General features: G+C 30.6%; 1 protein-coding gene across 2 annotated transcripts in view; it reads right to left on the bottom strand.

Annotated features, from left to right (window-relative positions):
* Nucleotides 1-705: 705 nt before the first annotated feature.
* The window catches only part of LOC122270882 (globin C, coelomic-like), a 59,379-nt gene continuing 32,786 nt past the window's right edge, over nt 706-27,298 (bottom strand). The window contains exons 2-3 of one of the 2 annotated variants that reach the window (XM_043050061.3): nt 15,723-15,948; nt 706-6,575 (exon numbers count right to left, since the gene is read on the bottom strand). In XM_043050061.3, coding sequence (XP_042905995.1) covers nt 6,375-6,575; nt 15,723-15,948 — 427 coding nt within the window. In that variant the 3' untranslated portion in view covers nt 706-6,374. Of the gene's footprint in view, nt 6,576-15,718; nt 15,949-27,298 lie in introns of both variants that reach the window. The other variant, XM_071184428.2, reaches the window with a different exon arrangement.

The raw sequence follows: 27,298 nt of genomic DNA, 5'->3' as shown, positions 1-27,298 counted from the left end.
ATTTTTGCTCTGTTACAATCGTACCCTGTTACAATTGACCCCATTCTCCCCTACTAATATAATACCTGACATAATAAATATTCTATATTTATACAATATATCGTGGAATTTATATTATATATCGTCTAATTTAACCAATTGATACACGAACGTGAAAAAGTGCAAACCGGTTTTAGTCACGTAAAAACAATAAAGCTGTATAGTATCAACTGATAACTAAGATTTCGCATAGACTCTTACAGTGCATCTAATAATTTGCCCAGGACTGTATAGTAACACACCCATTATTCCGTAAAGATACATAGGTAGATTGCAAAATGGAACAAAGCCATAATTGTTTTGGAATAAATTACTAACTGTTAAAAATTGGCCTGTGTTTCATCAAAATATGAATTACTCTTACACATAGATGGCGGAAAAAAAAGTTAGCCTTCAACCAGCATCTATGGCATCTGCATTGAAATATGTTTTTAATTTTGAAATACCGTAAGTGGTCAAAGTTCTTCCTTAAAAACTTCGATACAGAATTCGGTAGAAAACAAAAATATATAGTACAAATTATTGTTAAGAAATTGCATCATGAAATATAACTTATTAATTGAGATTTTGTTTTTCAAAAATTAATTTGTGCACGCTTTAAAAGCGCTAATAGGGATGAAAATCAGTAAAATGTATTCGAAATTTAAATAATTAAAAAGACAAGCATTGTACACCATTTCTTTATTACTTAAAACATGATAATGTTATTAAATATTGAATGCTTCGATTTGAAAGACAATTTATGCAATCCAAAAACACATGATATTACAAAACTTACATAGCACAGTTTTTTTTTAATCTCCTTTTAAACTTGGTGAAATTTTAATAAAACATAGTCTTGTTGTGTTCTCATGTAGAGTTTTTCCGATTTTTTTTTTTTGACATTTGCATTTTTGATTATAACATTTTTCGGGAACCTAGTGTCAGCTGTCGGAGATTATTTAACATATTTATGTTTTTTAAATAGCAAATTCAGACACAAGCTCAATTTGAATGAACTGGTATAGTTTTCCTAAAATATGAAAATTTTCCCTTTTGATTAAACTAGCTGAAAAGTTAATATGATGTTCAACTATGAGTTGTCATTGATAATCAATCATAAGTTGCATATAGTTTCAACTTTTTGCCCCATTGAAATTTCAATTCTTGAAATTCATACAGTCTCTGGCCAAATTATTCGACGCAATATAAGATTCCAATTATCAAATAGTAAAATCGTAATTATCAGTTGATACTATACAGCTTTATTGTTTTTATGCGACTGAAACCGGTTTGTACTTGTGTACGCTCGTGTATCAATGGGTTAACATTTTAATGAAATACGTTAAAAATAAATACAAACAGGGAGTATGTAAAAAATCACCTGAATGAAAATCCATTACATGTATGTTTAAATATAAATGTATTGCCTATAAACTCGTGCAAAACATGTCATTATTAAAACACTACCGTTTCTCTTATAATTTTGTCTAGTTATTATAACATACTAATATAATACCTGATATAATAGATATCTTATATTTATATAATATATCGTCTAATTTATCCAATTGTAGAATTCATATTATATATCGTCTAATTTAACCAATTGAATACACTAACGTAAACAAGTGGAAACCGGTTTCAGTGACGCAAAAACAGTAAAGCTGTATAGTATGATCTGATAATTAAGATTTTGTATGAAATCATGTAGTACGTCTAATAATTTGGCCATTTTATTTTTTTGAGAAGTTTAAAAGTTTATATTAATTATAAATCTTCATAACCTACTTTTTAAGTAATATCCAAAAAAAGAAAAAAATATTAAAAATGTTTTTCATAAATCATATTTAAAATACATTAAGACAAATAAAAAGATTCTTTCATTTACTCCCAGACGATGTTATCTGAAGCATTTCAAATACACAAAGTTTTCAAATTGAATAAAATGTAAACCTTTCATGTCAACGATCTCGTAAATATTTATGTTTCGTGATGCAAAAATTACAGGGCTCGAAACATTACAGTTTCAAATGCAGTGACGCATAAAAATCGTACTGGCATATCTTAATTATAAAATTTTTAAAAACAAGCTATTCCAATTTAAGGAAAGTGTGGATATATTCGTATATGGCGTTTGCCAATTAAAAAAGGTAGCTCTTTGCCATCGACTGAAGTCTTTTTGAATCGCCCCTATAAGGCTCACTGCATTAAGCTTAACAAATGACGTCAGCAATTTTAAAGGGCTCGGACTTTCCACATAGGATTTTCCACTTCAGAATTTACTTGATGATTCCAATACTTATTCATGGCAAAATGAATGTTAAATTTTGCACTGGCTTATGCGCAGTTTATCTCATAATTTACTTATAAGTGGGCATTTTTCAAAACTTATTTTCTGCCTGATATACCTTCCTCATATATATCTGATATATATGCTGTTTGCCAATTAAAAACGGTCGAAGTCATTTTGAATTACGCCTATAAGGCTTACCACATTAAGCTTAACTAATAACGTCAGCAGCTTTAAAGGGCTCGGGTTTTCCATTTCGGATTTTACTTGATGTTTCCAGTACTTATTCATAGCAAAATGAATGTTAAATTTTGTACTGGCTTATCATATTTACTCATAAGTGGGCATTTTACAAAATTTATTTTCTGCGCATCTTGGATTGAAGGTTTATAATTTAATATTTATGTTTTAGATATATCTTTGGTACATAACAAACGTTTGATGAATGAATATCATTTGAAAGTACGATACTATAATTTTGAAAAAGAGTTGGGAGATACAGCTTTATATGCTGTACAGCTGAAAAAATCGAACTTGATAATTTTGAAAATGTCAGTTATTTATTACCCATTGGCAAAAAGGGTCTTGGTTCGGATTTGATGGCGTCCACACACTTTTCAACTGTGTTCAGGAGTAATAGCAAACAGTGCGCATGCGTTGCTATGGCGTACGCTGCTGTTTTTCTTTTTCTTTTCACCAGAAGGCATTTTTAATGTATTTACATAACAATAATTTAAAGTATTTTTATAATTTTATTATTAACGTATAATGACTGTCCTAACGGTGATTTCAATGTAAATATGAATGCTGAGGAAGGAAAAGTATTTTGTGACGTCTTGAAACACGTACATAGGCAGGATATGAAAATCAATCCGACGACAAACATCAATTGAGACAGTTTTTGCAACCCATGATTTGAGATGTTAAACGGAGTCAATCCAGAAAGAAAAATCATTAGACCAATGGGTAACCAGTGATCGTACTAAGGCTATCACAATTTTTTTGTTGATTTCGTTTTTTATATTTTTATTTATTTATTTTCTCCTTAAATATTTAAACAACAAAACTATGAAGTTTGTTATCAAGGATAGATAATCTAATAATGTGTATTTGACTGCTGGTTTTGCTTTTTTCTTTAATTTTGTTTCATAACAAAATCTGATTTACCAGTTGCGACGGAATTCTTTTTAAGCAAATGTACTTTAACAAAAAATCCAAAAAGAGAAGAAAATAAAATTTTAAATTACTTTTTTCAAAAAAAAAAGCTATTTGTTTAATACACGACAGAAAAACCATCGATATATCTGCCATTTTAATAGGATGAAGACATTCTATTATAAATATTACTAAAGATACAGTTGAGTACATTGAATTTCTTTTATCAGTCTGCTTCCAAAAATTTTAAAAAAATAGTTTAAATCGTGCCTAGCATTTGCCTATGCTGACCCATCCGACATTAGAGTTCATTGCAAAAAGTTATAATTCAAGGAACTCATTAAAAAGCACCACTTTTTTCAAAAATTGGAATCTAAAAAATGGAAATCTAAATCTAAAACTAATAAAGAAAATGTATTAATATTGTTGATATTAAGCATTTTTATTCAGGAATTTTGCAAAATATGATAAATATTCTATGGTTTTTAAAATGAAGAAAACAGTTTTATTACTTCAAGTAGGTTTATGCAAAATTTAAGCATTGGATATAATGTTTTTAACTGATAAAAATTCGGGCAGGAGTTATTAAACTAATTATGCAATATAAAATAGCAAACATATTAAAAAGTTATAAGAAATTAACTTATTCTCGAAGGAAAGCTTCGAAATTAAATTTTGTTCGAACGAAACTTTAAATCAAAATGAAATATTCTGAAAGTTCTGGGAATCATTACGGCGTTTCCGTCTAAGATGTAATATGAGAAATTAAAAGCACGTATTTTGAACCACATGGGGGCATTTTAAATAAAAAATTGGCGTTTGGGTTGACAGTCGCAAATAAAATTTTAGCTATCTTTTTTAAGGTTTAATCGCCTTATAGTGACAGTTAATTTCGCCCGATTCCCAACGGGATCTAAACCCTCGAGTCTCTGTTACTTTGCTTTCTTTACTAAATGCGACACATTAATAATAGCTGAGAATAATTTCAAAATTATTTTCGCAATAAATAACATTGGACAATTCGAAAGTAAGTGCCGTCCTTTTTTCAGTAACGAAATATTGTTGTAAATAAACATAAATAATAGGATTATAGAGAGCATACTAAAACAAAAAAACATGTACCAACTTTTGGAACAACAGTGTTTCGCAATAGCTGAAAATGCGTTAATGTTTTGAGGAGATCAAAATGTTTCTGAAACATAATTGATATATTTTTAACATTGCGCTACATTTGTACAGATACATATTCAATGTTTCATAACTGAAATAAATAACTTTTGGAACAGTCTTCACATTAGCTGAAAATGTTTTGATTTTAGGGAGATCAAAATGTTTCTCAAACATAATTGATCTATTTTTGCATTGCGCTGCATTTGCACATATACATATTCATTATTTTATAACCTAAATAAACAACTTTAGGAATAGTCGCTGAAAATGTTTTAACGTTTTGAGGAGATCAAAATGTTTCTGAAACATAATTGATATATTTTTAACATTGCGCTACATTTGTACAGATACATATTCATTGTTTCATAACTGAAATAAATAACTTTTGGAACAGTCTTCGCATTAGCTGAAAATGTTTTGATTTTAAGGAGATCAAAATGTTTCTCAAACATAATTGATCTATTTTTGCATTGCGCTGCATTTGCACATATACATATTCATAATTTTATAACCTAAATAAACAACTTTAGGAATAGTAGCTGAAAATGTTTTAACGTTTTGAGGAGATCAAAATGTTTCTGAAACGTAATTGATATATTTTTAGCATTGCGCTATACTTGTTCACATACATATTTATTATTTTATAACTTAAATAAATAACTTTTGGAACAGTCTTTGCATAAGCTGAAAATGTTTTGATTTTAGGGAGATCAAAATGTTTCTCAAACATAATTGATCTATTTTTGCATTGCGCTGCATTTGCACATATACATATTCATAATTTTATAATAAATAAACAACTTTAGGAATAGTAGCTGAAAATGTTTTAACGTTTTGAGGAGATCAAAATGTTTCTGAAACATAATTGATATATTTTTAACATTGCGCTACATTTGTACAGATACATATTCATTGTTTCATAACTGAAATAAATAACTTTTGGAACAGTCTTCACATTAGCTGAAAATGTTTTGATTTTAGGGAGATCAAAATGTTTCTCAAACATAATTGATCTATTTTTGCATTGCGCTGCATTTGCACATATACATATTCATAATTTTATAACCTAAATAAACAACTTTAGGAATAGTAGCTGAAAATGTTTTAACGTTTTGAGGAGATCAAAATGTTTCTGAAACATAATTGATATATTTTTAACATTGCGCTACATTTGTACAGATACATATTCATTGTTTCATAACTGAAATAAATAACTTTTGGAACAGTCTTCACATTAGCTGAAAATGTTTTGATTTTAGGGAGATCAAAATGTTTCTCAAACATAATTGATCTATTTTTGCATTGCGCTGCATTTGCACATATACATATTCATAATTTTATAACCTAAATAAACAACTTTAGGAATAGTAGCTGAAAATGTTTTAACGTTTTGAGGAGATCAAAATGTTTCTGAAACGTAATTGATATATTTTTAGCATTGCGCTATACTTGTTCACATACATATTTATTATTTTATAACTTAAATAAATAACTTTTGGAACAGTCTTTGCATAAGCTGAAAATGTTTTGATTTTAAGGAGATCAAAATGTTTCTGAAACATAATTAATATATTTTTGCATTGCGCTATGTTTACACACACTCATCTTCATTATTTTATAACTTAAATAAATACGTTAAAAAAGTCCACCTACTGACTTCATTTTGGTCAGTGTAAATAAAGTACATTTGTATACAAAATGAATCAGTTAGATTTTGTGATACATAAATTAAAAACAATTAAATTTCAATTTGTTTTGTGTTGGCCTCTTTGTTTGTTTCTTGATTTGAATCGTTTTGATTATTTATCGATTCCAACATAGCTTTCTTCATTTTGTATGCCATAAATTTGAAAAGCTGAATCCACGCATCTTCAATATCATCTGACCAGTGGTCTTTCATCGACGGCTTCACTGCAAACACAAACTGGGGTCCTATCAGCTGAAATCAGAGAAAAATATACAAAGATCTACATCTTTCAAAACAAGCATAATTTTAAAAATATACAAAATATAGATGCGTCATAAGATTATGCATGCCAAAAAAAATAATTTTAAAAATACAGTTTGTAGATGAATGGCTAGAATACAGGTTGCAAGAATACAGGTTGTAGATGGATGGCTGATTTTAAAATTAAAAATTTCCGAAATAAAGGGTGATAGCGGAATGTAAAAATCGGCATTTTTGTTGTAAAAGTAGTAAAATTTTTAAACAAAAATTTCGGAATTTATTTTCAAAGGTTGCTAACAGATGGCGCTGCCAGATATGAATGTCCAGAGCTGTCAATTCCAGCGTTACAACGTGAAGGAAGTCTTTTGTATTGATTTAAGACGTATGAATCTTAAATTCTATTGAACAGCGTATGTTTCTGTTACTGGAATATCACAATTTGATTATGTTTTCTACGGCATTTGTATTCTTTTCACGAACAGTGCCATCAGTTTTCACGTGCCACGTACAGCTCCATCTGTTGGCAATTTACGCAACATTGCAAAATTTCTGCATGAAATTTTACAGCTTTCACAATAGATTCACCGTTTGCTTTACTTCTCTCACAACTCTTGGTTCCGATATTTTTAATTTCGAATTTAATTCCGATATTTTAATTCATCCGCTGAACACTATCTCAAAATGTGATCCCAAATTATTTTTTATTTAGTTATTGTATTTAGTTATTGTATTGTCAGGAGTTACGGTTCTTATGCTCCAGCTTATGCTTAATTGCTTAAAGAGCGCGTACTATATCTACCACTACAAATATACAATTCCAATTCACTAGTATATAAAACATGTTAACTTGATTCTAAGTTGAGGTACCTTTTCATAGATGAAGGTTGAAATTGTCTGTAACAACACTCCCCACACTGGTGACCTTCGGACGTGATGTGAACACGCCTACCTTGGCAGAAACGCCTACTACGATTTGAACACGCCTACTTCGATGGATGGTTCGCATTGAACAGTTGAGTTGCTACTTGTGACTGTGACACTGTCCTCCACAAGCTGCTGCCTCTCAGTCTCGATCACACGCATCGTATGCACTCGACTGCTAAAGGCAACACAGGAGCGACCATGACCGTGAACTTAATACAGCTCTCATGATCAACAGCCGAAAATACGGTGATCTTAATACAGCTCTCCCGGCCTTTCATAAAATAGCAATGAATCAACTAGTGGTAATCATTCATCGAATTCTATCACAGATATAATTCTGGTGGGGGAGTACTGTAGTGTATCTATACCGCTATAAGTACAATTCCAATTCACTTGTATATAAGTCATGTTAACTCGATTCTATATTGGGGTACCTTTTCATAGATGAAGGTTGACACTGTCAAAAACTACTTTCCCCACACGCTAATTAGTTAGTGCCAACTATTGGTTCTACGGAAACCAAAACGTTCTATTTTTTTTTTAACAAAAACGAATTATTATTATTATTTGTTAACGGAGTTAGATTTTTGAGTCTCAAAATTTGGATGGAAAAGTGACTGCCCTAAGAGAAAAAAAGTAAGAAGTTTGAACCCTTCAGTTCAATTATAGTATTTTCATTAAATCTCCAGAAAGAATAAAATTAGTAAAAAAATGTCTACTTAAACTTTTGAAACTAGTATAAAAAGACATAAAACCATTCGAAAAGTTTTAACCGTTAATTTTTTTTTATTTATTATTTATTTCAATAAGGATACATTCTATTAATATCAAACAGCTATGCATTGAATAGTTTCCTAGAAATATTATTCAGAAAATTGTTTATTTAAATTCCAGATTTTTTCATTTGAGAATAGCTTATCTACGAATGTTTAAGCTATTAAACCACTACATTCACGATAGATTTGTTTTGATACATTTTAAAATAAAGAAATAGGTATTAAAAGTTTGTATTTATTTATTTTGCGTGAAGTTTTCATTAATTAAACGAGTTTTATAATTACGTGAAAATTGTTTGACTCATTTACATTGATTTCAGACATTGTAAAATCTTAATTATCAGGTGTTACTATGCAGTATTATTGTTTTCACGCTACTGAAGCCGGTTTGCACTTGTTTACGGTCGTCTATTAATTGTTTTAATTAGACGAATTAAAATATAAATTGGACAATGGGATATATTACACGATATATTACATAAATTAAGAAATTTTTTATATCAGGTATTATATTAATATATTATAATAAATAGACCAAATAGATAGACGCACTGTAGTGTTTTAATAATGACGCGTTTTGCACGAGTTTATATGCAATACTTTTATGCCTAAACATACATGTAATGGGTTTTTATACGGGAGACTTTTTATATACTTCCTATTTGTATTTATATTTAATGTATTGCTTAACAATGTAACAGTTGGGCTGAAAAGTTCGTAGGCTGACACATACATGGGGCTACTATTATTAAAAACATATGATTTTTAGTTAGTTCTAACCTTCAAAAGGCACGTGTATAAATTTGACAGCTGTCGGACTAACAGTTTGTGAGATATGGTATTTTTAGTAAAGCAACTTTTGTTAGATTAAAAACAATGGATAAAAAGGAATTTCGCGTGTTTATAAAGCATTGCTTTCTAGCGAAAAAAAATACTCTTGAAGCCAAGGCTTGGCTTGAGAAACATTATTCGAACTCTGTACCAGGAAAATCAACCATTGAGAAGTGGTTTGCTAAGCTTAAACGAATCGAAATGAACACTGACGAAGATGCGCACCGTGGACGCCCCAAAGAGGCTGTTAGCGACGAAAATATCAAAAAAGTCTGCAAAATAATTTTAGATTACCGTAAAGTGAAGTTGATCAAAATATCTGAGACTCTAAAGATATCAAAGGAAAGTGTTAGACATATCATGAATGAATATTTGGGTATGAGAAAGCTCTAAGCAAAGTGGGTGCCGCACGAGCTCACAATTGACCAAAAACAACAACGAATTGATTATTCTGAGCTGTGTTTGAAGCTGTTTAATCGTAATAAATCTGAATTTATGTGGCGATATATGACAATGGGTGAAACATGGCTCCATAATTTCACACCGAAGTCCAATCGACCGTCAGCGAGTGAACTGCACGAGATGAACCAACTCCAAAGCTTGGAAAGATGCAAAAGTCAGCAGGCAAAGTTATGGCGTCAGTATTTTAGAATGCTCATGGTTTAATATTCATTGACTATCTTGAAAAAGGAACAACCATCAACATCGACTATTATATAGCGTTATTGGAGCGTTTGAACTACGAAATCGCAGAAAAACGGCCCCATTTGAAGAAGAAGAGAGTGCTGTTTCATCAAGACAATGCACCATGTCACAAGTCAATGAAAACGATGGCAAAATTATATAAATTGGTCTTCGAATTGCTTCCGCATCCACGGTATTCTCCATATCTGGTCCCCAGCAACTTTTTCCTGTTCCCAGACCTCAAGAGAATGCTCGTTGGAAAGAAATTTAGCGCCGGGGAAGAAGTAGTCACCGAAACTAAGCCCTATTTTGAGGCTAAAGACAAATCGTTGTACAAAAATGGTATCGAAAAATTATATGACCGCTATAATTGTTGTATCGCCCGTGAAGGAAACTATATTGAATAATAAAATGAAATTTTATCAAAAATTGTTTTTTTCTATGTTAGCCTACGAACTTTTCAGCCCACCTGTTAATCCGAATGATTCATAACATAAGCAAGAACATAAACAAGTGCCAACCGGTTTCAGTCACGTAAAAACTACAAACCTGTATAGTATCACCTGATAATTAAGAATCAACATAGAATCTTATAGTGCGTCTAATAATTTGACCAGGTACTGTAAACTATGACCGTGCAATATTAATGTGTATCAATAAAAATGGGTATATAAATTGGAGATACTAAAACCGATTTTCTCTCTCTCGCATTAAAGGATGAAATTTAAAAGCAAAAAGCAAGTGCATTAACTACAAATTAACAGTATTTCGAGTATTTAATGCCTGTTTTCCTTCTTTTCTCAATAAAAAAAAGTCATAGCATAGATACATGAAGATAAAGCGAGAGGTAGGATTTAATTTGGACATTGGACTCGAATTTGTTAAAATTCGATGAGATTTTTCAAGACATCAAATAAATCCGTTTCTTTTTTTATTATTTTTTTTTCATTCTTCTCTGTCAGAAATGTATTTTCCGATTTGTTGCATCTTCAATGTAACTGTTTTTCTATGATAATTTTTTTATTGTGTCCATAAACTATACCGTGGAGCCTTATATAGAAATCAATTCACTTGGTAAATAATGTATTCTATTTTCGGTATATTTCAGCAATCACAACAATAGAACGTAACGAAGAAACACTATTTATACATTTTGTGTTCTTCATCAGAAAACCTCTTCGTCGGCTCTTTTCGACTTCATCGAATTCCCTCTTTTATTGGAACGCAATTCCCAATCGTCTGCATTTAATACAAAAAGAAACAAAAGTATTATTGTTCCTCGAGTAGACAGATATTCTTATCGATATCGAGTTGAGGATCGATGATACAATCGAAAATCATATATCCCCAACCCCCAATATAAACACGATTAGACTTATTCTGTAGTTCAAAATAAATAAAAAGGAAGTAAAAGTCATTTTATTATTTCAAATTATTATTCTGTAATTTTCTTCACTTTTAATACAGCCATTTGGCGTATTCTGTTGCCATATAATTCGTATAGATAAACAGAAAATTTATGATATCTTGTCATAAAAAAGAAATAAAAATTCGGTTTGCCTTTGATAAAAATTATGGTTTACTATTTTTCAAACTTCGACGTGGAACAAGCCTAAAAAGAGTTTGGGGTACTGGATAGGAGATTGATTGCTCTCTGGAATAGTTCTAAATTACAATCCGTGGATTATTATATCCTGTCATAAAAAAGAAATAAAAACATGGTACGCCTTTGATAAAAATTATGGTTTACTATTTTTCAAAATTCGACGTGGAACAAGCCTAAAAAGAGTTTGGGGTACTGGATAGGAGATTGATTGCTCTCTGGAATAGTTCTAAATTACAATCCGTGGATTATTATATCTTGTCATAAAAAACAAATAAAAACATGGTACGCCTTTGATAAAAATTATGGTTTACTATTTTTCAAAATTCGACGTGGAACAAGCCTAAAAAGAGTTTGGGGTACTGGATAGGAGATTGATTGCTCTCTGGAATAGTTCTAAATTACAATCCGTGGATTATTATATCCTGTCATAAAAAAGAAATAAAAACATGGTACGCCTTTGATAAAAATTATGGTTTACTATTTTTCAAAATTCGACGTGGAACAAGCCTAAAAAGAGTTTGGGGTACTGGATAGGAGATTGATTGCTCTCTGGAATAGTTCTAAATTACAATCCGTGGATTATTATATCTTGTCATAAAAAACAAATAAAAACATGGTACGCCTTTGATAAAAATTATGGTTTACTATTTTTCAAAATTCGACGTGGAACAAGCCTAAAAAGAGTTTGGGGTACTGGATAGGAGATTGATTGCTCTCTGGAATAGTTCTAAATTACAATCCGTGGATTATTATATCTTGTCATAAAAAAGAAATAAAAACATGGTAAGCCTTTGATAAAAATTATGGTTTACTATTTTTCAGAATTCGACGTGGAACAAGCCTAAAAAGAGTTTGGGGTACTGGATAGGAGATTGATTGCTCTCTGGAATATTTCTAAATTGCAATCCGTGGATTATTATATCCTGTCATAAAAAATAAATAAAAACATGGTGCGCCTTTGATAAAAATTATGGTTTACTATTTTTCAAAATTCGACGTGGAACAAGCCTAAAAAGAGTTTGGGGTACTGGATAGGAGATTGATTGCTCTCTGGAATATTTCTAAATTGCAATCCGTGGATTATTATATTCTGTCATAAAAAATAAATAAAAACATGGTGCGCCTTTGATAAAAATTATGGTTTACTATTTTTCAAAATTCGACGTGGAACAAGCCTAAAAAGAGTTTGGGGTACTGGATAGGAGATTGATTGCTCTCTGGAATATTTCTAAATTGCAATCCGTGGATTATTATATTCTGTCATAAAAAATAAATAAAAACATGGTGCGCCTTTGATAAAAATTATGGTTTACTATTTTTCAAAATTCGACGTGGAACAAGCCTAAAAAGAGTTTCGGGTACTGGATAGGAGATTGATTGCTCTCTGGAATATTTCTAAATTGCAATCCGTGGATTATTATATTCTGTCATAAAAAATAAATAAAAACATGCTGCGCCTTTGATAAAAATTATGGTTTACTATTTTTCAAAATTCGACGTGGAACAAGCCTAAAAAGAGTTTGGGGTACTGGATAGGAGATTGATTGCTCTCTGGAATATTTCTAAATTGCAATCCGTGGATTATTATATTCTGTCATAAAAAATAAATAAAAACATGGTGCGCCTTTGATAAAAATTATGGTTTACTATTTTTCAAAATTCGACGTGGAACAAGCCTAAAAAGAGTTTGGGGTACTGGATAGGAGATTGATTGCTCTCTGGAATATTTCTAAATTGCAATCCGTGGATTATTATATTCTGTCATAAAAAATAAATAAAAACATGGTGCGCCTTTGATAAAAATTATGGTTTACTATTTTTCAAAATTCGACGTGGAACAAGCCTAAAAAGAGTTTGGGGTACTGGATAGGAGATTGATTGCTCTCTGGAATATTTCTAAATTGCAATCCGTGGATTATTATATTCTGTCATAAAAAATAAATAAAAACATGGTGCGCCTTTGATAAAAATTATGGTTTACTATTTTTCAAAATTCGACGTGGAACAAGCCTAAAATGAGTTTGGGGTACTGGATAGGAGATTGATTGCTCTCTGGAATATTTCTAAATTGCAATCCGTGGATTATTATATTCTGTCATAAAAAATAAATAAAAACATGGTGCGCCTTTGATAAAAATTATGGTTTACTATTTTTCAAAATTCGACGTGGAACAAGCCTAAAAAGAGTTTCGGGTACTGGATAGGAGATTGATTGCTCTCTAGTTCAGCTCTAAATTACATTCCGTGGATGAAGGGATGTATGAATGGGCCCTTTCTGAAAACGGGTGATTTACGGGCTGGGCAGTAGTCGAATTCTCTGCCTTAGGTATCACCACTGGAAAACAAGACCAATTATATCCCCTCGGCTGGGATTGCCTGGTTGGCAGGGCATTGTTCCCTTGACCAAGAGGATGTGGGTTCGATTCCCGTCGGCCGAACACTTCCCATGTAGTAAATGGTGACTGATGCATGTTAAATCTGTCAAGTCACAAAGTCCTCATGTTCTCATAGCAAATCATACCTCTGGGGGTATTGATCCCGGAGTTTCCTTGTCTTCTGAATCGGTTCAGACTTACAAGGCTATGGAGTTGAACATTGGTGGTCGTAAGCCCCAAAACTAGGTCAGCTGTTCAACGCGATGATATAAAATAAAATTTTCTTTCCTCGAACCGTGGTGGTTAAGGGAATCGAGCATTCACCTCCCAATGAGGAAATCTGGGTTCGAATCCCAGCAATGTCTGGTTGATACGAATTCAATACCCGCCTCTCACCAATTACAGTGATGACGTAAATGGTTGACGAATCATGGGTTAGAGTCCCCTTGCTGTCTAGCTAGCAGTGGGAGGTTTTTACAGTTTTCCTCTCCATGTAACGCAAATGCGGGTTAGATGCATCAAAATGTTGTCCATAAAGGCAAAATTTTTCCTAATTCTTGATACAGGATTTCAATTGTCATCTGGATTGGGTTCAAAACTAAAAGGTACGGTGTTGATCATTAGTAGTCGTAAACCTAAAAAATTGGGCCGACTGTTTAACGACGGTTATAAACTATAAAAAAAATTCCTTCCCCGTCTCCTCCCTTCAAATGATGAATTCTTTTGAAAGGAAAAAAATCTAAAATACTGTAAGTATGCGTTTCTAGAACTGTTAAACTTCTTATAACGAATTTCTGTCAGTGAAACGTAATATCATGTTCGAACATGAAATGCTTAGCAATGGATTGGTCCACTTGAAAAGAAATGGAAACGAAAATGCAATTTGATCTAAAAGCAACATTGATTTTAAAAGACACTGTAGCATCAAAGCATTTATTTTCCAAAACAATGTGTTGTCAAAATTTCAAAACGTCTCTTTGATGTTTCCAATTTTTTTACTGTTCTGAAAAAATAGTTGAAACGCTTGTCAAAGTGTCACAAGGCTATGAATTTTCCATACATTTTTTTTCTGGGATTCCTAAATGTTTCCAAATATTTTTCAGAAGATCAATTTTTGAAGGTTTATCTGTTTATTTTATTTTCAGTACGTTTTTTTCTATATAATACATTCTTCCATACTCAAAATATGTATTCAAGCAGTTGTTATAGTCACTTTTGATAAAAGACAATATTTTGTTTGTCAAAGTTAAAAAAAAACAATCCTATAACTTATTATCATTGTAACATAACATTTCAAAGCTTCCAAATCTCCACTTTAAACTTATTGTTTAACGCTCTTTTTACGTCTTAATTTATGCCAAACTTTAGGGAATTTTTGATGGGGTATTGTAGTTAACAGGAAGTGTACAGTCTCTGACAGTACAGTGAAACCGGTTTGCGCTTGTTTAAGTTCGTGTATCAATTGGTTAAATGAGACAATGTATAATATAAATTCGATGATTCTATAAATTAGATCATATATTATATAAATATAGAATAATTATTATATCAGGTATTATATTAGTGTATTATAATAATTAAATCAAAATATTAGACACGCAGTAGTGTTTTAATAAATGCATGCTTTGCAAGAGTTTATTGGCAATACTTTTGTATTTAAACATACATGTAATGTTTTTTTATTCAAGAGATTTTTAATATACTTCCTATTTGTGTTTATTTTAAAGGTATTGCATTGCAATGTTAACCAAATTATACTCGAACATACGCAAGTGCAAACCAGTTTCAGTCACATTAAAAACAATAATGCTGTATAGTATCATCTGATAATTAAGATTTTACATAGAATTTTATAATGCGTCTAATAATTCATCCAGGGACCGCATGTACAGCGGGAATTTTAAATTATTAAATGTCTAGTTGAATAGAATGTTTAACTTACATCCACGTAATCTATCTTGGCACCATACATCACGTGATTTTTCCCAAGTTCTCTGAGTAATTGTTCAGATTTTTCAGGCTCATCAAGACGTGCGACGACTTTTTGGACGAATCCCATCACCCGAAGACCGTGTGCTCTGAGTTCTGTGCTGTGCCTCAGCTCTTCTTTAGTGAGACCTTTGAACGGCATGAACACATCTTGAACATCCGGATGCGTCTCAAAAAGGCTGGGAAAAAAATGGACCGTTTGAGATTACTGAACACTTTTCAAGTTCATTAACAGTGACATATATTTCAGAAAAATGGACCAAAAATTGAAATTTTTTTTTGACTCTTTCATTTTGTTCATTATATTATTATAAAAGATTGAAAATGGTTTTTTATTACAAAAATGAAATTTTTAAACTATATATAATATGATATAAATTTATAATTTTAACTACTGTATAAAATAATTTTTACATACACATAAAAAAGTAATGGATTACACACTCATCTTATTCAATTAGAGCAAATTTAAAATAAAATTTGAAGCTAAATGTAATAAAACTTGTATAATATAATATAAAAACACAACAATATGATTTTCAATACGTAAATTTTACAAATCTTTTACAGTGTGATATATTTCAAAACCTCCACCCACATTTCCCTCCCTTTACTGAAGTCTTAATCGGTGAAAAACTAGGACCACTAATGCCATCTAATAGGAAAATAGTGAATTAAGTTTCCTAAAATAGAAACGAACTCAACTCGGGCATCACAAATACTGCACGTGGTAGTTGCCCCAACTGGATTCGAGTGACACTGGAAAAAGGTTAAACAATATATGTGTCCTAAATAAAAATTAAACCACTCTAAAGCAAAGTTAAGTTTACAAAATCATGTTAAAGAGATCCGGGTCGGATTTTTTAAACCTTTTTTTTTTAAAATCGCAATTTTTTTTTAAAATTTTTTTTAGTACAGCTGGTGAACTAGAGAAAAAAAAACATTTATAATTGCTCGCGATTATGAAATTGCTTAAAAGAACTGAGTTGAACAAAGAAGACTGTGTCTTATGTCTGTAAGCGGGTGGGTGACCGCTTCGTTCAGCCAGCGTAGGCACCGAAGAAGCAGGGAATGTTTCCCCGTTAAACTGTTCTACCGTAAAGTGCTCGACTTCGCGCATACGTTGTTGGGCAACCAAAACATAGGAGCCAGCCATTTCTGTAGAGGATCAAAATTGCGATGGCATGTTTACGGATCATCCTCAGGGATGTTTCCTAGACCGTCGGAAACAGCCCATAGTGCAACTGAAGAGCGACGTAAATTAAGTACTTACCAACCTAACTATATATTTGAAAAGTGAGATTTTTTCCATCTTTTTTTGATATCGCTAATAATTCTGCTCTCGAGCCGTGATGGTTTAGGGCAGTGTTTCCCAACGTGGGGCCCACGCCCCACCTGGGGGCAATTTGATTGTAAAGGGGGGCAATTCAAAAATGGACTCGTCATGAGTTTAAATCTTTTGCTCTGGGCCATTTGAATGCAATGCGAGATTTCGGTGACAAAATCGAAAGAAAAAAGCAAATTCTTAAATAATTGCGGTCAATAAATATTATGTGACTTAGGGAATTTTTAAGCGACAAACCTGAAATGAAGTATCTGTTTACAGTCGACGGTAAAGCATTTGTGAGTTATTTAGCCAATATCTTTGAAAAACTGAATATATTAAGTAAGAAACTTCAAGGAACAAATAAAACTCTTGTTGATGTAAAAGCGAAGATATTTGGATTCATTACCCTTATTGAGTTATGTCAGAAATATATAAACAACAAAAACTTTGAACAGTTTCATTGGCTCCAAAAATGTGAAGTAAATGATACCGCTTTCCTTGTTATTGTCTATCATCTGAAAATTCTATCTGCTGATTTTAAAGAAAAATATTCTGATTTAAAACAAATTTATTTTCCAACATGGATGTCGCAGTCCATGTTAGTGGATTTGTCTGATATATCAAATATATCAAGAAGAACTTGCAGAAATGCAAAACGATGAGTCAGTTAAAACTTTATTTAATATGAAAGGAGTGATGGCATGGTTTCGTGAGGAAACAGAAAACAAATACCCAAATTCAATCAAATGTGCAAGAAAACTATTGTTACCGATTCCTTCTTCATATTTAGCTGAATGTGGATTGAGTGCTGTAAATGATTTTATTGGTAAAAAAAAAAGAAATCGTCTGGATCTAACACAACGGGGAGACTTGAGGCTGAAGCAAACCAAATCGGAACCTAGGATAAAATCTACGTGCAGCAGCATCAAGGGCAAGAATCTCATTTAATTAAAATATTAAATTATTACAGAAAAATCTTTATTAAAATTATTTCGAATTTGAATTTCAGTTTTTCATTGTATGTTCTGAAAATTTACTTACTTTGTTTCGCTAACAATTTCCTACGTTTCTTATGTGAACAATTAGATTTTTTAATATTAAAAATTATGTATATGTTACATAGGGGGGCATAAGAATTTTAGAAAGGCTTAGGTGGGGCATGGTACAAAAAAGGTTGGGAAACACTGGTTTAGGGGATAGAGTGTTCGTCCTCCGATTAGGTGAACTGGGCTCGAATCCCCCGCGATGGGTGGTCGAAACGAATCCTCATCCGGTTTGCACCGACCACAGTGCTGACGTGAAATAGGCTCAATGGTAGACGGATCATGGGTTAGAGTCCCCTTGCCGTCAGGCTACCCGTGGGAGGTTTTGGTGATTTTTCTCTCCGTGTAACGCAAATGCGGGTTAGTTCAACACCTCCTAGAAGAAGGAAGGCCTCAGCAACGATGAATTTAGTAGTCCCATCAAATGAAGTTAACTGCGCAGTAGATGAAAAATAAGAAATATTTCATTACGTTTGGACTACTAAAGGATATTTATGGTAACCCGTGCTGAGGCCTGTTCTTATCTAGGAGGTGTTGGTTAGTTCCATCAAAAAAGTACTGCACGAAGGCAAATTTCTCCCAATACTTGATCCAGGAGCTCCCTTGTCATATACGCAATGAAATATTTCTTATTGGATCGGGTTCAAAATGACAAGGCTACAGAGTTGAACATTAGCAGTCGCAAGCCCAAAAAGTTGGGTCGGTTGTTCAATGACGGTTATAAAATAAAATAATTTTGTGCTTTAGTATTAACAATTAACAATTTAAAGCCATGCTAATGCTGAATTGTTTTTAGTAGGGCAGAGTGGGGTCAATTGTAACAGGGTACGATTGTAACAGAGCAAAAATTTCGAGTGTCGGGTTCTAGATTTGGTTCCTAGGTGGCGCACAAGGTGTATTTAATAAATCTACATGTACACCCCTGATGGCAACCATTTTTATGTACTTTTGAAAGAGTTACATCACAAAAGATATTTTCACGCCATGCAAGTACTTTTTTTGGTATTAGAATATTATATTGTAACAAAGTAATTTTGTTTAAGCAAATAAAAATTAGTAACCGAATATGTAAGTGGACACTTTAATTAACATTTCAATAAAAAAAAAAGATTAGTTTTGTTAATTAACTAGCATTGTTTTTAACAAATGAAGCTGAAATGGCGTCTTGGGGACAATTGTAACAATAAGTAAAGGGACGATTGTAACAGCTGAAAATAAATAATCTTATGTTTACAAACCATTACTTAACTCTTTAAGAACCACCAATAGTTTCCTATATCATTTATATTATGTTGCATGTGCATTATTTTATTTGTCACCTTTCACAGCATAAATTAAAATTTTTAACCCCTTAAAGTTAAAAGTTTAACCCTTTAGGTTTCTGCTCATTATTATTTTTACTCCTAAAATATCACTACTATTTTGATCAATAAAAAAATATATCACAACTACGATAATATGTATAATTAACTATGTTTTAGTTGAATTTATGAACTGTTACAATTGACTCCGTAAGTGGGGACAATTGTAACAACTGCACGACTGTCAAAAATTGTTAATAATTAATATAATAATATTTAAAATCAGGTATTTTTTTTTTCTAGTAGAGGATAGTCTACTTTACTCGTCTGTCAATTAATACTAATAATATATTGGATTTTTTGTTAGTTAAAAATAGTTAAGTAAAAAATGTTACAATTGACCCCACTCTCCCCTATTTAATGATTTACATCGAGTAATATATTTGTTTTTTAAACGACATAAATTTGAAATACAGCAAAAGTTGCGAGCTGAATAATCGATAATCTAATTTGAAACATTTTTTTTCTAATATCCAGGTAATTAAAAAGAAAAAAAAACATTATCGTACGAACTGATTTATCATCTAAATAGTGTCGCATATTTAAGTTCAATATTATATGAAGTACTCTGTAACAAACCTCTGAAACAAACGACGTTCTCTTAAATATTTTTAATGCGCCAATAAATAAGCTAGACGGAAAATTGTATTTACTTTAAAAATATTGTCTATCGCAACACCTGCTATCCATTTTACCCATCTGTAAACATTTTCTAATACCAATGTCTGATCGCGTCTTGTAAACATTAACATTACTCTCTATGACGCAAAGCTACTTTTACGAACGAAAATTTAATAAGCAATTCAGGATGTATCTTAAAATATGAGCACCATAAATTATGTAACACGTATGGATATTTGAGAAATGCAAGTGGCAGAAAACTGCATTTATTTTTACAACTTCGGATATATATATATATATATATATATATATATATATATATATATATATATATATATATATATATATATATATATATATATATATATATATATATATATATATATATATATATATATATATATGTATATGTATATATATATATATATATATACATATATATATATATATATACATATATATATATATATATATATATATATATATATATATATATGTATATATATATATATATATGTATATATGTATATATATATATATATATATATATATATATATATATATATATATATATATATATATATATATGTATATATGTATATATATATATATATATATATATATATATATATATATATATATATATATATATATATATATATATATATATATATATATATATATATATATATATATATATATATATATATATATATATATATATATATATATATATATATATATATATATATATATATATATATATAGGAGGAGAGAAAGAAAAAGAAAATATGATGCACGGTGTGTTTGGGTGTTTGAATAAGACATTCGAGTTATAAATTACGCAAATAGAAGGAGTTTAATCAACTTTCTAACGTCATTTCCGGTTAATACAGTCAAACCCCGCTATAGTGAACCTTCAAAGGACCGAAATTTTGGTTCACTATAACCGGGAGTTCACTATATCCGTTAATTTCCTATTTTTCCATATGCTACAAACTGCAGATTTGTATAGTTTATATTCCCTGCAAATATCAGCTTAATTGCATTCATTTTCAATTTTTCTGATTGTGCCCATTTTATCATCAATGGAGAGCGTTTTACTTTTACTGCTCGCCATAGTCAAATTTGAGACACTTGTTTGCAGGCTTTTTTTTAACTGAATTGAGAGCAAAGAGGAGTTGAAATGAGGGCCTTATCAACACATATTAGTGTCCAACCCTTTGACCAATAATGAATAATTTACTCATTCCATCAAACAGAAGATGCATATTTATCCCATGGACACCTTACAGGTGCATTATCTGCCTGGGCTGAAAATATCTGCTCGGTTTGTTTAGGGATGGGAAAATGAGATGAAAGAAGCTTATCGCTAAATTTCCCTCTCTAGATGGTTTTAAAAATCGGTATATGTATTTATTTTTAAGTAAAAATTTCAAAATTATTACAAAAAAATGAAGAAAAAAATCTGTCGAAGACAGAAAAAAGTTCATTATATCCAACTTCCTCACTTTTTTGGTCCACAAAAAATAACATTATACGTGTATAGCAAGGCACGGGACCGAACGTTTCGTTCACTATATCCGGGAGTTCACTATAAACCATGTTCACTATAGCGGGATTTGACTGTATTTAATAACGGAAGTAAATAACTGATAACTTTATTCTTATTACATATACACGTTAACAGAAAGACCGAAAAGGTTAGATTTTGAGTTCATATAATTTGTTCTTAATCTGCGCCTTTATTTTATAACCTAAATAAGAAATTAAATAATGTTGCTGATGTTTATAATGATGTTTGATGATCTCTAAAGACGTCATCAATGTTAACATGAGCAATTTTCAAGCCGTCATGTTTATCTGACAAATAAAAAGAAACATTTAATTGATAAAATAATGTTTCTTATTTATTTATTTTCTCTTTCTTTTATTTAATTTTTTTATTTTATAACCGTCGTTGAAAAGCCGACCCAATTTTCTGTCATTTTCAATAATTTTCCCTATGTTTACAATTGTCTTGAAATATTAGGTTGGTGCAAATCGTTTCTTTCAATTTTAAAATTCCGCATGTCATTGCATGTTTTGGCATAATGTTGTAGATCGTTTGAAACAGTATATTTTATTTTATCAGGATACATTATTTCTTAATCGAATTAACATCTCGTCGAAGAGCTTATTATTCTGGACACAGAACTAAAAGCATGTTTAAGAAACTGGATGCAACTGGTAATGCGTGCCTGAAAAAATCGACAAAACTCGTAATGCGTGTTTTAGAAACTGGTCACAACTCGAAATTCATGTTTCGGGAAATGGACACAGCTCGAAATGTGTATTTGGAAAAATGAGCAAGACTCAAAATGCGTGTTTATGAAAATCAACAAGGTAAAAATTTCACCTGTTCAATGTTAAACCCAAATTTATCAACTAAGCAACGAATTCCGAACTTACTTTTCTTTACTACTTTAAAGCTAAGCTTAATCATTATGCAGCTTTTGTATCAAGAATTGGTCATGGAAATTTGCCTTCGTGGAGGACTTTTTGAAGGAACTAACATGCATTTGCATTACGTGGATCGAAAACCTCTCCTGGTTAACTTGACGGCAAGGAAATTAGAAGGCGGAGTTGAATATTGGTAGTAATAAACTCAAAATTGGATCGGCTGTTCAACGACAATTATAAAAAAATCCGGTCAGGCTGACTGAGTATATTTTAGATTTAAGGTACCTCTAGTTTTAAGAGATATTCTAAGATATTAATTTTCAGAACACTAAACGATTGAGTGGTTTCAAAAATACCTAACATCGAACAACGTCAGTTTAATATCTCTATTATAAATTTATAAGATCCGTTATAACCTTGTCAGAAGAACTATTATATTTTTGAGATTTGTATATTATTTTAAAAAAGCTAATTTTAAAACATATATAATCAGTGGTTTAAGTACACAGACGCCATCAAATGAATTCATTTGTATTCAAAAGTTTTTTTTTAAAAAAGGAATTGTTCATTTTCGTAAACACGCTATTTGAGCTGTGTCAGTTTTCTGAAACACGCATTTCAAGCTGGGTTCACTTTCAAAAACACGCTATTTAAACTGTGTCAGTTTTCTTAAACGCGAATTTCAAGCAGGGTTAATTTTCATAAACACGCTATTTGAACTATATCAGTTTTCGTAAGCACGCATTTCAAGCAGTGTCCATTTTCACAAATACGTTTTTGAATTGTGTCCGTTTTCTTAAACACGAATTCCATGCAGGGTTCATTTTCATGAACACGCTATTTCTACTTTGTCCATTTTCTTAAACACGCATATCATGTTGTGTCCTGAATGAAAAGCTCATCGACGATAGGAAAAAATTTTTATAATTAAAATGGAATGCCAATTCGAAAAAAATGTACATTTTCAACACCACATTCTCTTAGCTCTTAATCAAGGCTCTAAGACAGCAAAAGTTGCTCGTGGTCTCTGTGCTGTGCATGGAGAGGATGCTATAGCTATAAGAAGAGCTCCTGATGAGTAAGTCAAATTTAAAAATGGAAATGTCTATCTCAAAGCCATACCTGGTTCTGGATGGTCAGTTTAGAACTATTAATTCAGGAAAAAATATGCTCCCACACTTCAAGCCTTTAATGAATTAAAAAGATATGTGGGAAATTTGTTTACAACAAAATGTGAAATGGAATTATATAAAAATAAAACAGAGTTAAAAAAATCTATTTTTTTTTAAATATTAATTTTTTATATTTATAGCAAGAAAAGAATAAATATTCCTTCAGAAATTGTTTACTATAAAGGATAAGCTTTCCAATTATTTCAATTTCGAATCATTGCTTTTAAATTAAAATTTTTCCTACGAATCAACTTACACACAAAAGATTTGGTTTTAATTCTAAACAAAAGAAATACGTTGTTTTGTTATTTAAAAAAAATATGAAATATTTGTAGTAAATTTCTTTAGTTTAATTTAAAAAATAAAACCTGTATATATACTAAGATTATGCACTGTAAATGGAAATATGTAATTTAGATTAAAGTGATTTTTATTTTTCTCATGTTTTATTTAAATATTTCTGGTCTTGGAAGAACTTTTATCTTTTATCCTGATCATTTTGGTAATCCGTAAAGTAACGTAAAACCTGAAAATGGAAATTTTGAAGTATTATACGCTATTCCACAAGCACAACCTTAAATCTTACAATCATTTACAAGATAAACGATGCATTTTTCTAAAGTAAATAATAAAATACGCTTTCAATTTTAACTGGGTGATATTTAAGCTGTAAAAAAACATATAAATTGGTTTTTAAAGACAATGCTTCTGAAGAGATATTTTCTTTGATATCAGAAAACAAATGTCTTTTTTTAAACTATTTTTATAGGTAATTTTGAGGATAAAACCTTCAGATTTAATTTTGAAGAAAGGGATTAAATATTAATGTGTCACTATTAATTTCCCTTCCCCTACAACAGTTAGTTTTTATTTTCAACAAAAATATAAACTAAAGCAAAATTCGATGTATTTTTAACGAAATCGTTTAAATGGAAGATGGAATTAAGAACATTAAACTGAATTTATTTTTTAAGGAAAAACTGGTAAACATTTATAATAATCTCGTTTCTTCCTTTTCGTATTCATTCACAAAATACAGGTTTTCATGCATTTAAACCTACTTTTAATGTCACTGTCTTCGATAACGGTGCATCATATTTTGTTCACACTTGTTGTTTCGTTAAGTATTAACCTTTTTCTTTTTTTTTTTCATGTTACACTAATATGTAAAATAAAAATACAAACTGATGAAGAGTAATTATTATTTCATCTATGTTTCGTCATCTAATAAACAATTACAGATGTTATGTTCCCTTTAGATTTGCTGATCACGATACTGATCCTTCATATTTTGTTAATTGATTTTGATCTTCATACGTGATTTGGAGGTTATTGTTAGAACAGAATTTAGTTGACTATTAGTTTCTTACAATTACATTAAAGAAAAGTAGTTATAAAGGCTTTTAATTCCACTTTTAAAGGAGTTTGTATTTGTATCAATTCATCAGAATTCGTCAATTTAATCGTAATATATTTTTATTTATATTTTTATACATAAATATCTTATATATTTTTGACTTCGTTTTATAAAATTGACTTTTTATCAACAATTTTTAAAAGGATGGTAATGAGGAAAATCTTCTATTTATGACCGTAGTTCTGTGAAATTTCTGTTTTATAAAATGTTTTATTATTTTGGAATGTTAATGCCGAACAAAACCGTTTATTCTATAGTCTTAGTCATTTATTCAATGAAATGCCTGTCACTGGTCTGCAAAAAGCCAAGAAAGATGCGCCAAAGTAGGATCAACTAAAATGTGTTAAGTTCATAGAAAACCTTATATTCCTCCAGACTGAACTTACTGCTTTAACCAGCTTTATTTATTTTTCTTATTTGCATTTGATCATAAGAGTATTCAGAAATCTGTTCTTCACATTTCATCAAAAATAATTGCAGCTATATTTTTATACTATTGATATCAGGAAAAAGAAATTTGAATAAAAATATTTAAATTTTGTCTCCAGTGTTATTCAAATCTCCAATTCATTTGCTTTTCTCCATATCAAATATGCATGTTTGATCGTTAAAATCATTACTTGTAAATCTTAAGCAATTTATTCAAATCCGTGTTTAGAAGATTTAGCAATTGAATAAAAGAACCAATAGGAGCAAGTATTGAACTTATTCAATACCTATTCAAGGGTTTCTAACTATATTATTTGGAATGCCGTTAAAATCTTATTATAGGGAGCACAAAGGAACCGTACAGCACTGCTTTAAATTCGAAATGGATAAATTTTAAATGGATGGGGTGACATATAGGAATATCTTTAAGGGAGGAGGAATCTCACTGTGAAAAAAAGTATGGTTAGAACTGCCAGAATGTGGTAAGATTTACCGTGTTCCTGGCTTTATGGGACCACCAAGAAGCTGGAAAATTTTTACCTAAACCCTTTGGTAATGATTTTGGAAAAAGTGACAATAAAATATATTTATGATATGTGATAAAATTTGTTAAATGTGGTAAAATTTAGCAAATTTATCATTTTACCTTAGAGCATAGAATAAAAGCATTTTATTCGGGTAAAATTATTTTTCAGTTTTGTATTTTTGCGAAATGAGTTGTTGGTGATATTTTTGAAAAACCAGAACATCCAGTGAACTGTTACCATATGAACGAGAAAATTACCTAACGAAAGGTTTAACACTAGATTGCCCAAGGAGGTTATTTTGACTACTCTTTAATTTCAATTGGATAAACAATGAAGTATATATAATGACACAATTTCTTAGAATTTTGTGACTTTTTGTACAACATATACTTTTTTCTATTGTTAATATTTACTAATAACTTGTTACAAAACTGTAAATAATGTGAAAAATAATAAAAAGTAATTTTAACCAAATTTCTTCACACATTAGTTATTCTTTCACAATCCAATCATTTTGACTGCTTTTGGGCAATATAGGTACTACATACTAAGTTTCAATCTCTCAAGCATTAAATATGATTTAACACTAGAAAGACTGAACATATATTTTGGTTTTATAAAACAGAAAAAAGCTTTCTTCTTTTTTTGTTGTTGCTAGAAATAGCATTACTATAGAGTAAGGTAATTTTACTGGAATTTTTTCCCCCTGCTGAATTCATTGTATCCAAACTTTCTCTCGTCCTAAGTTGCACTTTTCTTTAATACATTATTTAGACATCCGTTATTGCTCTGAATAAATCTAACGGTGATGGACCTCAGTAAATATTTACACAACCTTTTGTCTTTATAAACATTATTTCGCTCACTTAGTCTCTACGAATAATGACTAGGGCTCGTTTGGTTGCCTGAAGTAGTAGTTTCACAAAAATTATACAGGAGTTATTGTTCGCCATGCATTTGATTAATATTTATTCTTCGCTAAGATAATCTAAAACTAAATGGAAATCTCTTGGATAACATGTAGCTGTTCTTTTACAAGAAATGGTTCTAAACGTTTTTGCCAGTTATGATATTCTTCCACCAAGGTTTTTATCCCACATTCAGAAAAAAAAATCTGAAAAATAAATTGAAATTTTTTAGGTAGCATGAAACTGCAGTTTCACAAAAACTAGTAAGATTGGTTTTGGTGG

This window comes from Parasteatoda tepidariorum, chromosome 10, assembly GCF_982258835.1.
Source record: "Parasteatoda tepidariorum strain Cologne lab strain chromosome 10, Ptep-v5.0, whole genome shotgun sequence".
NCBI lineage: Eukaryota > Metazoa > Arthropoda > Arachnida > Araneae > Theridiidae > Parasteatoda > Parasteatoda tepidariorum.
Note: the sequence above shows the minus strand (reverse complement) of the source record. Positions and strands in the feature narration are given on the sequence as shown.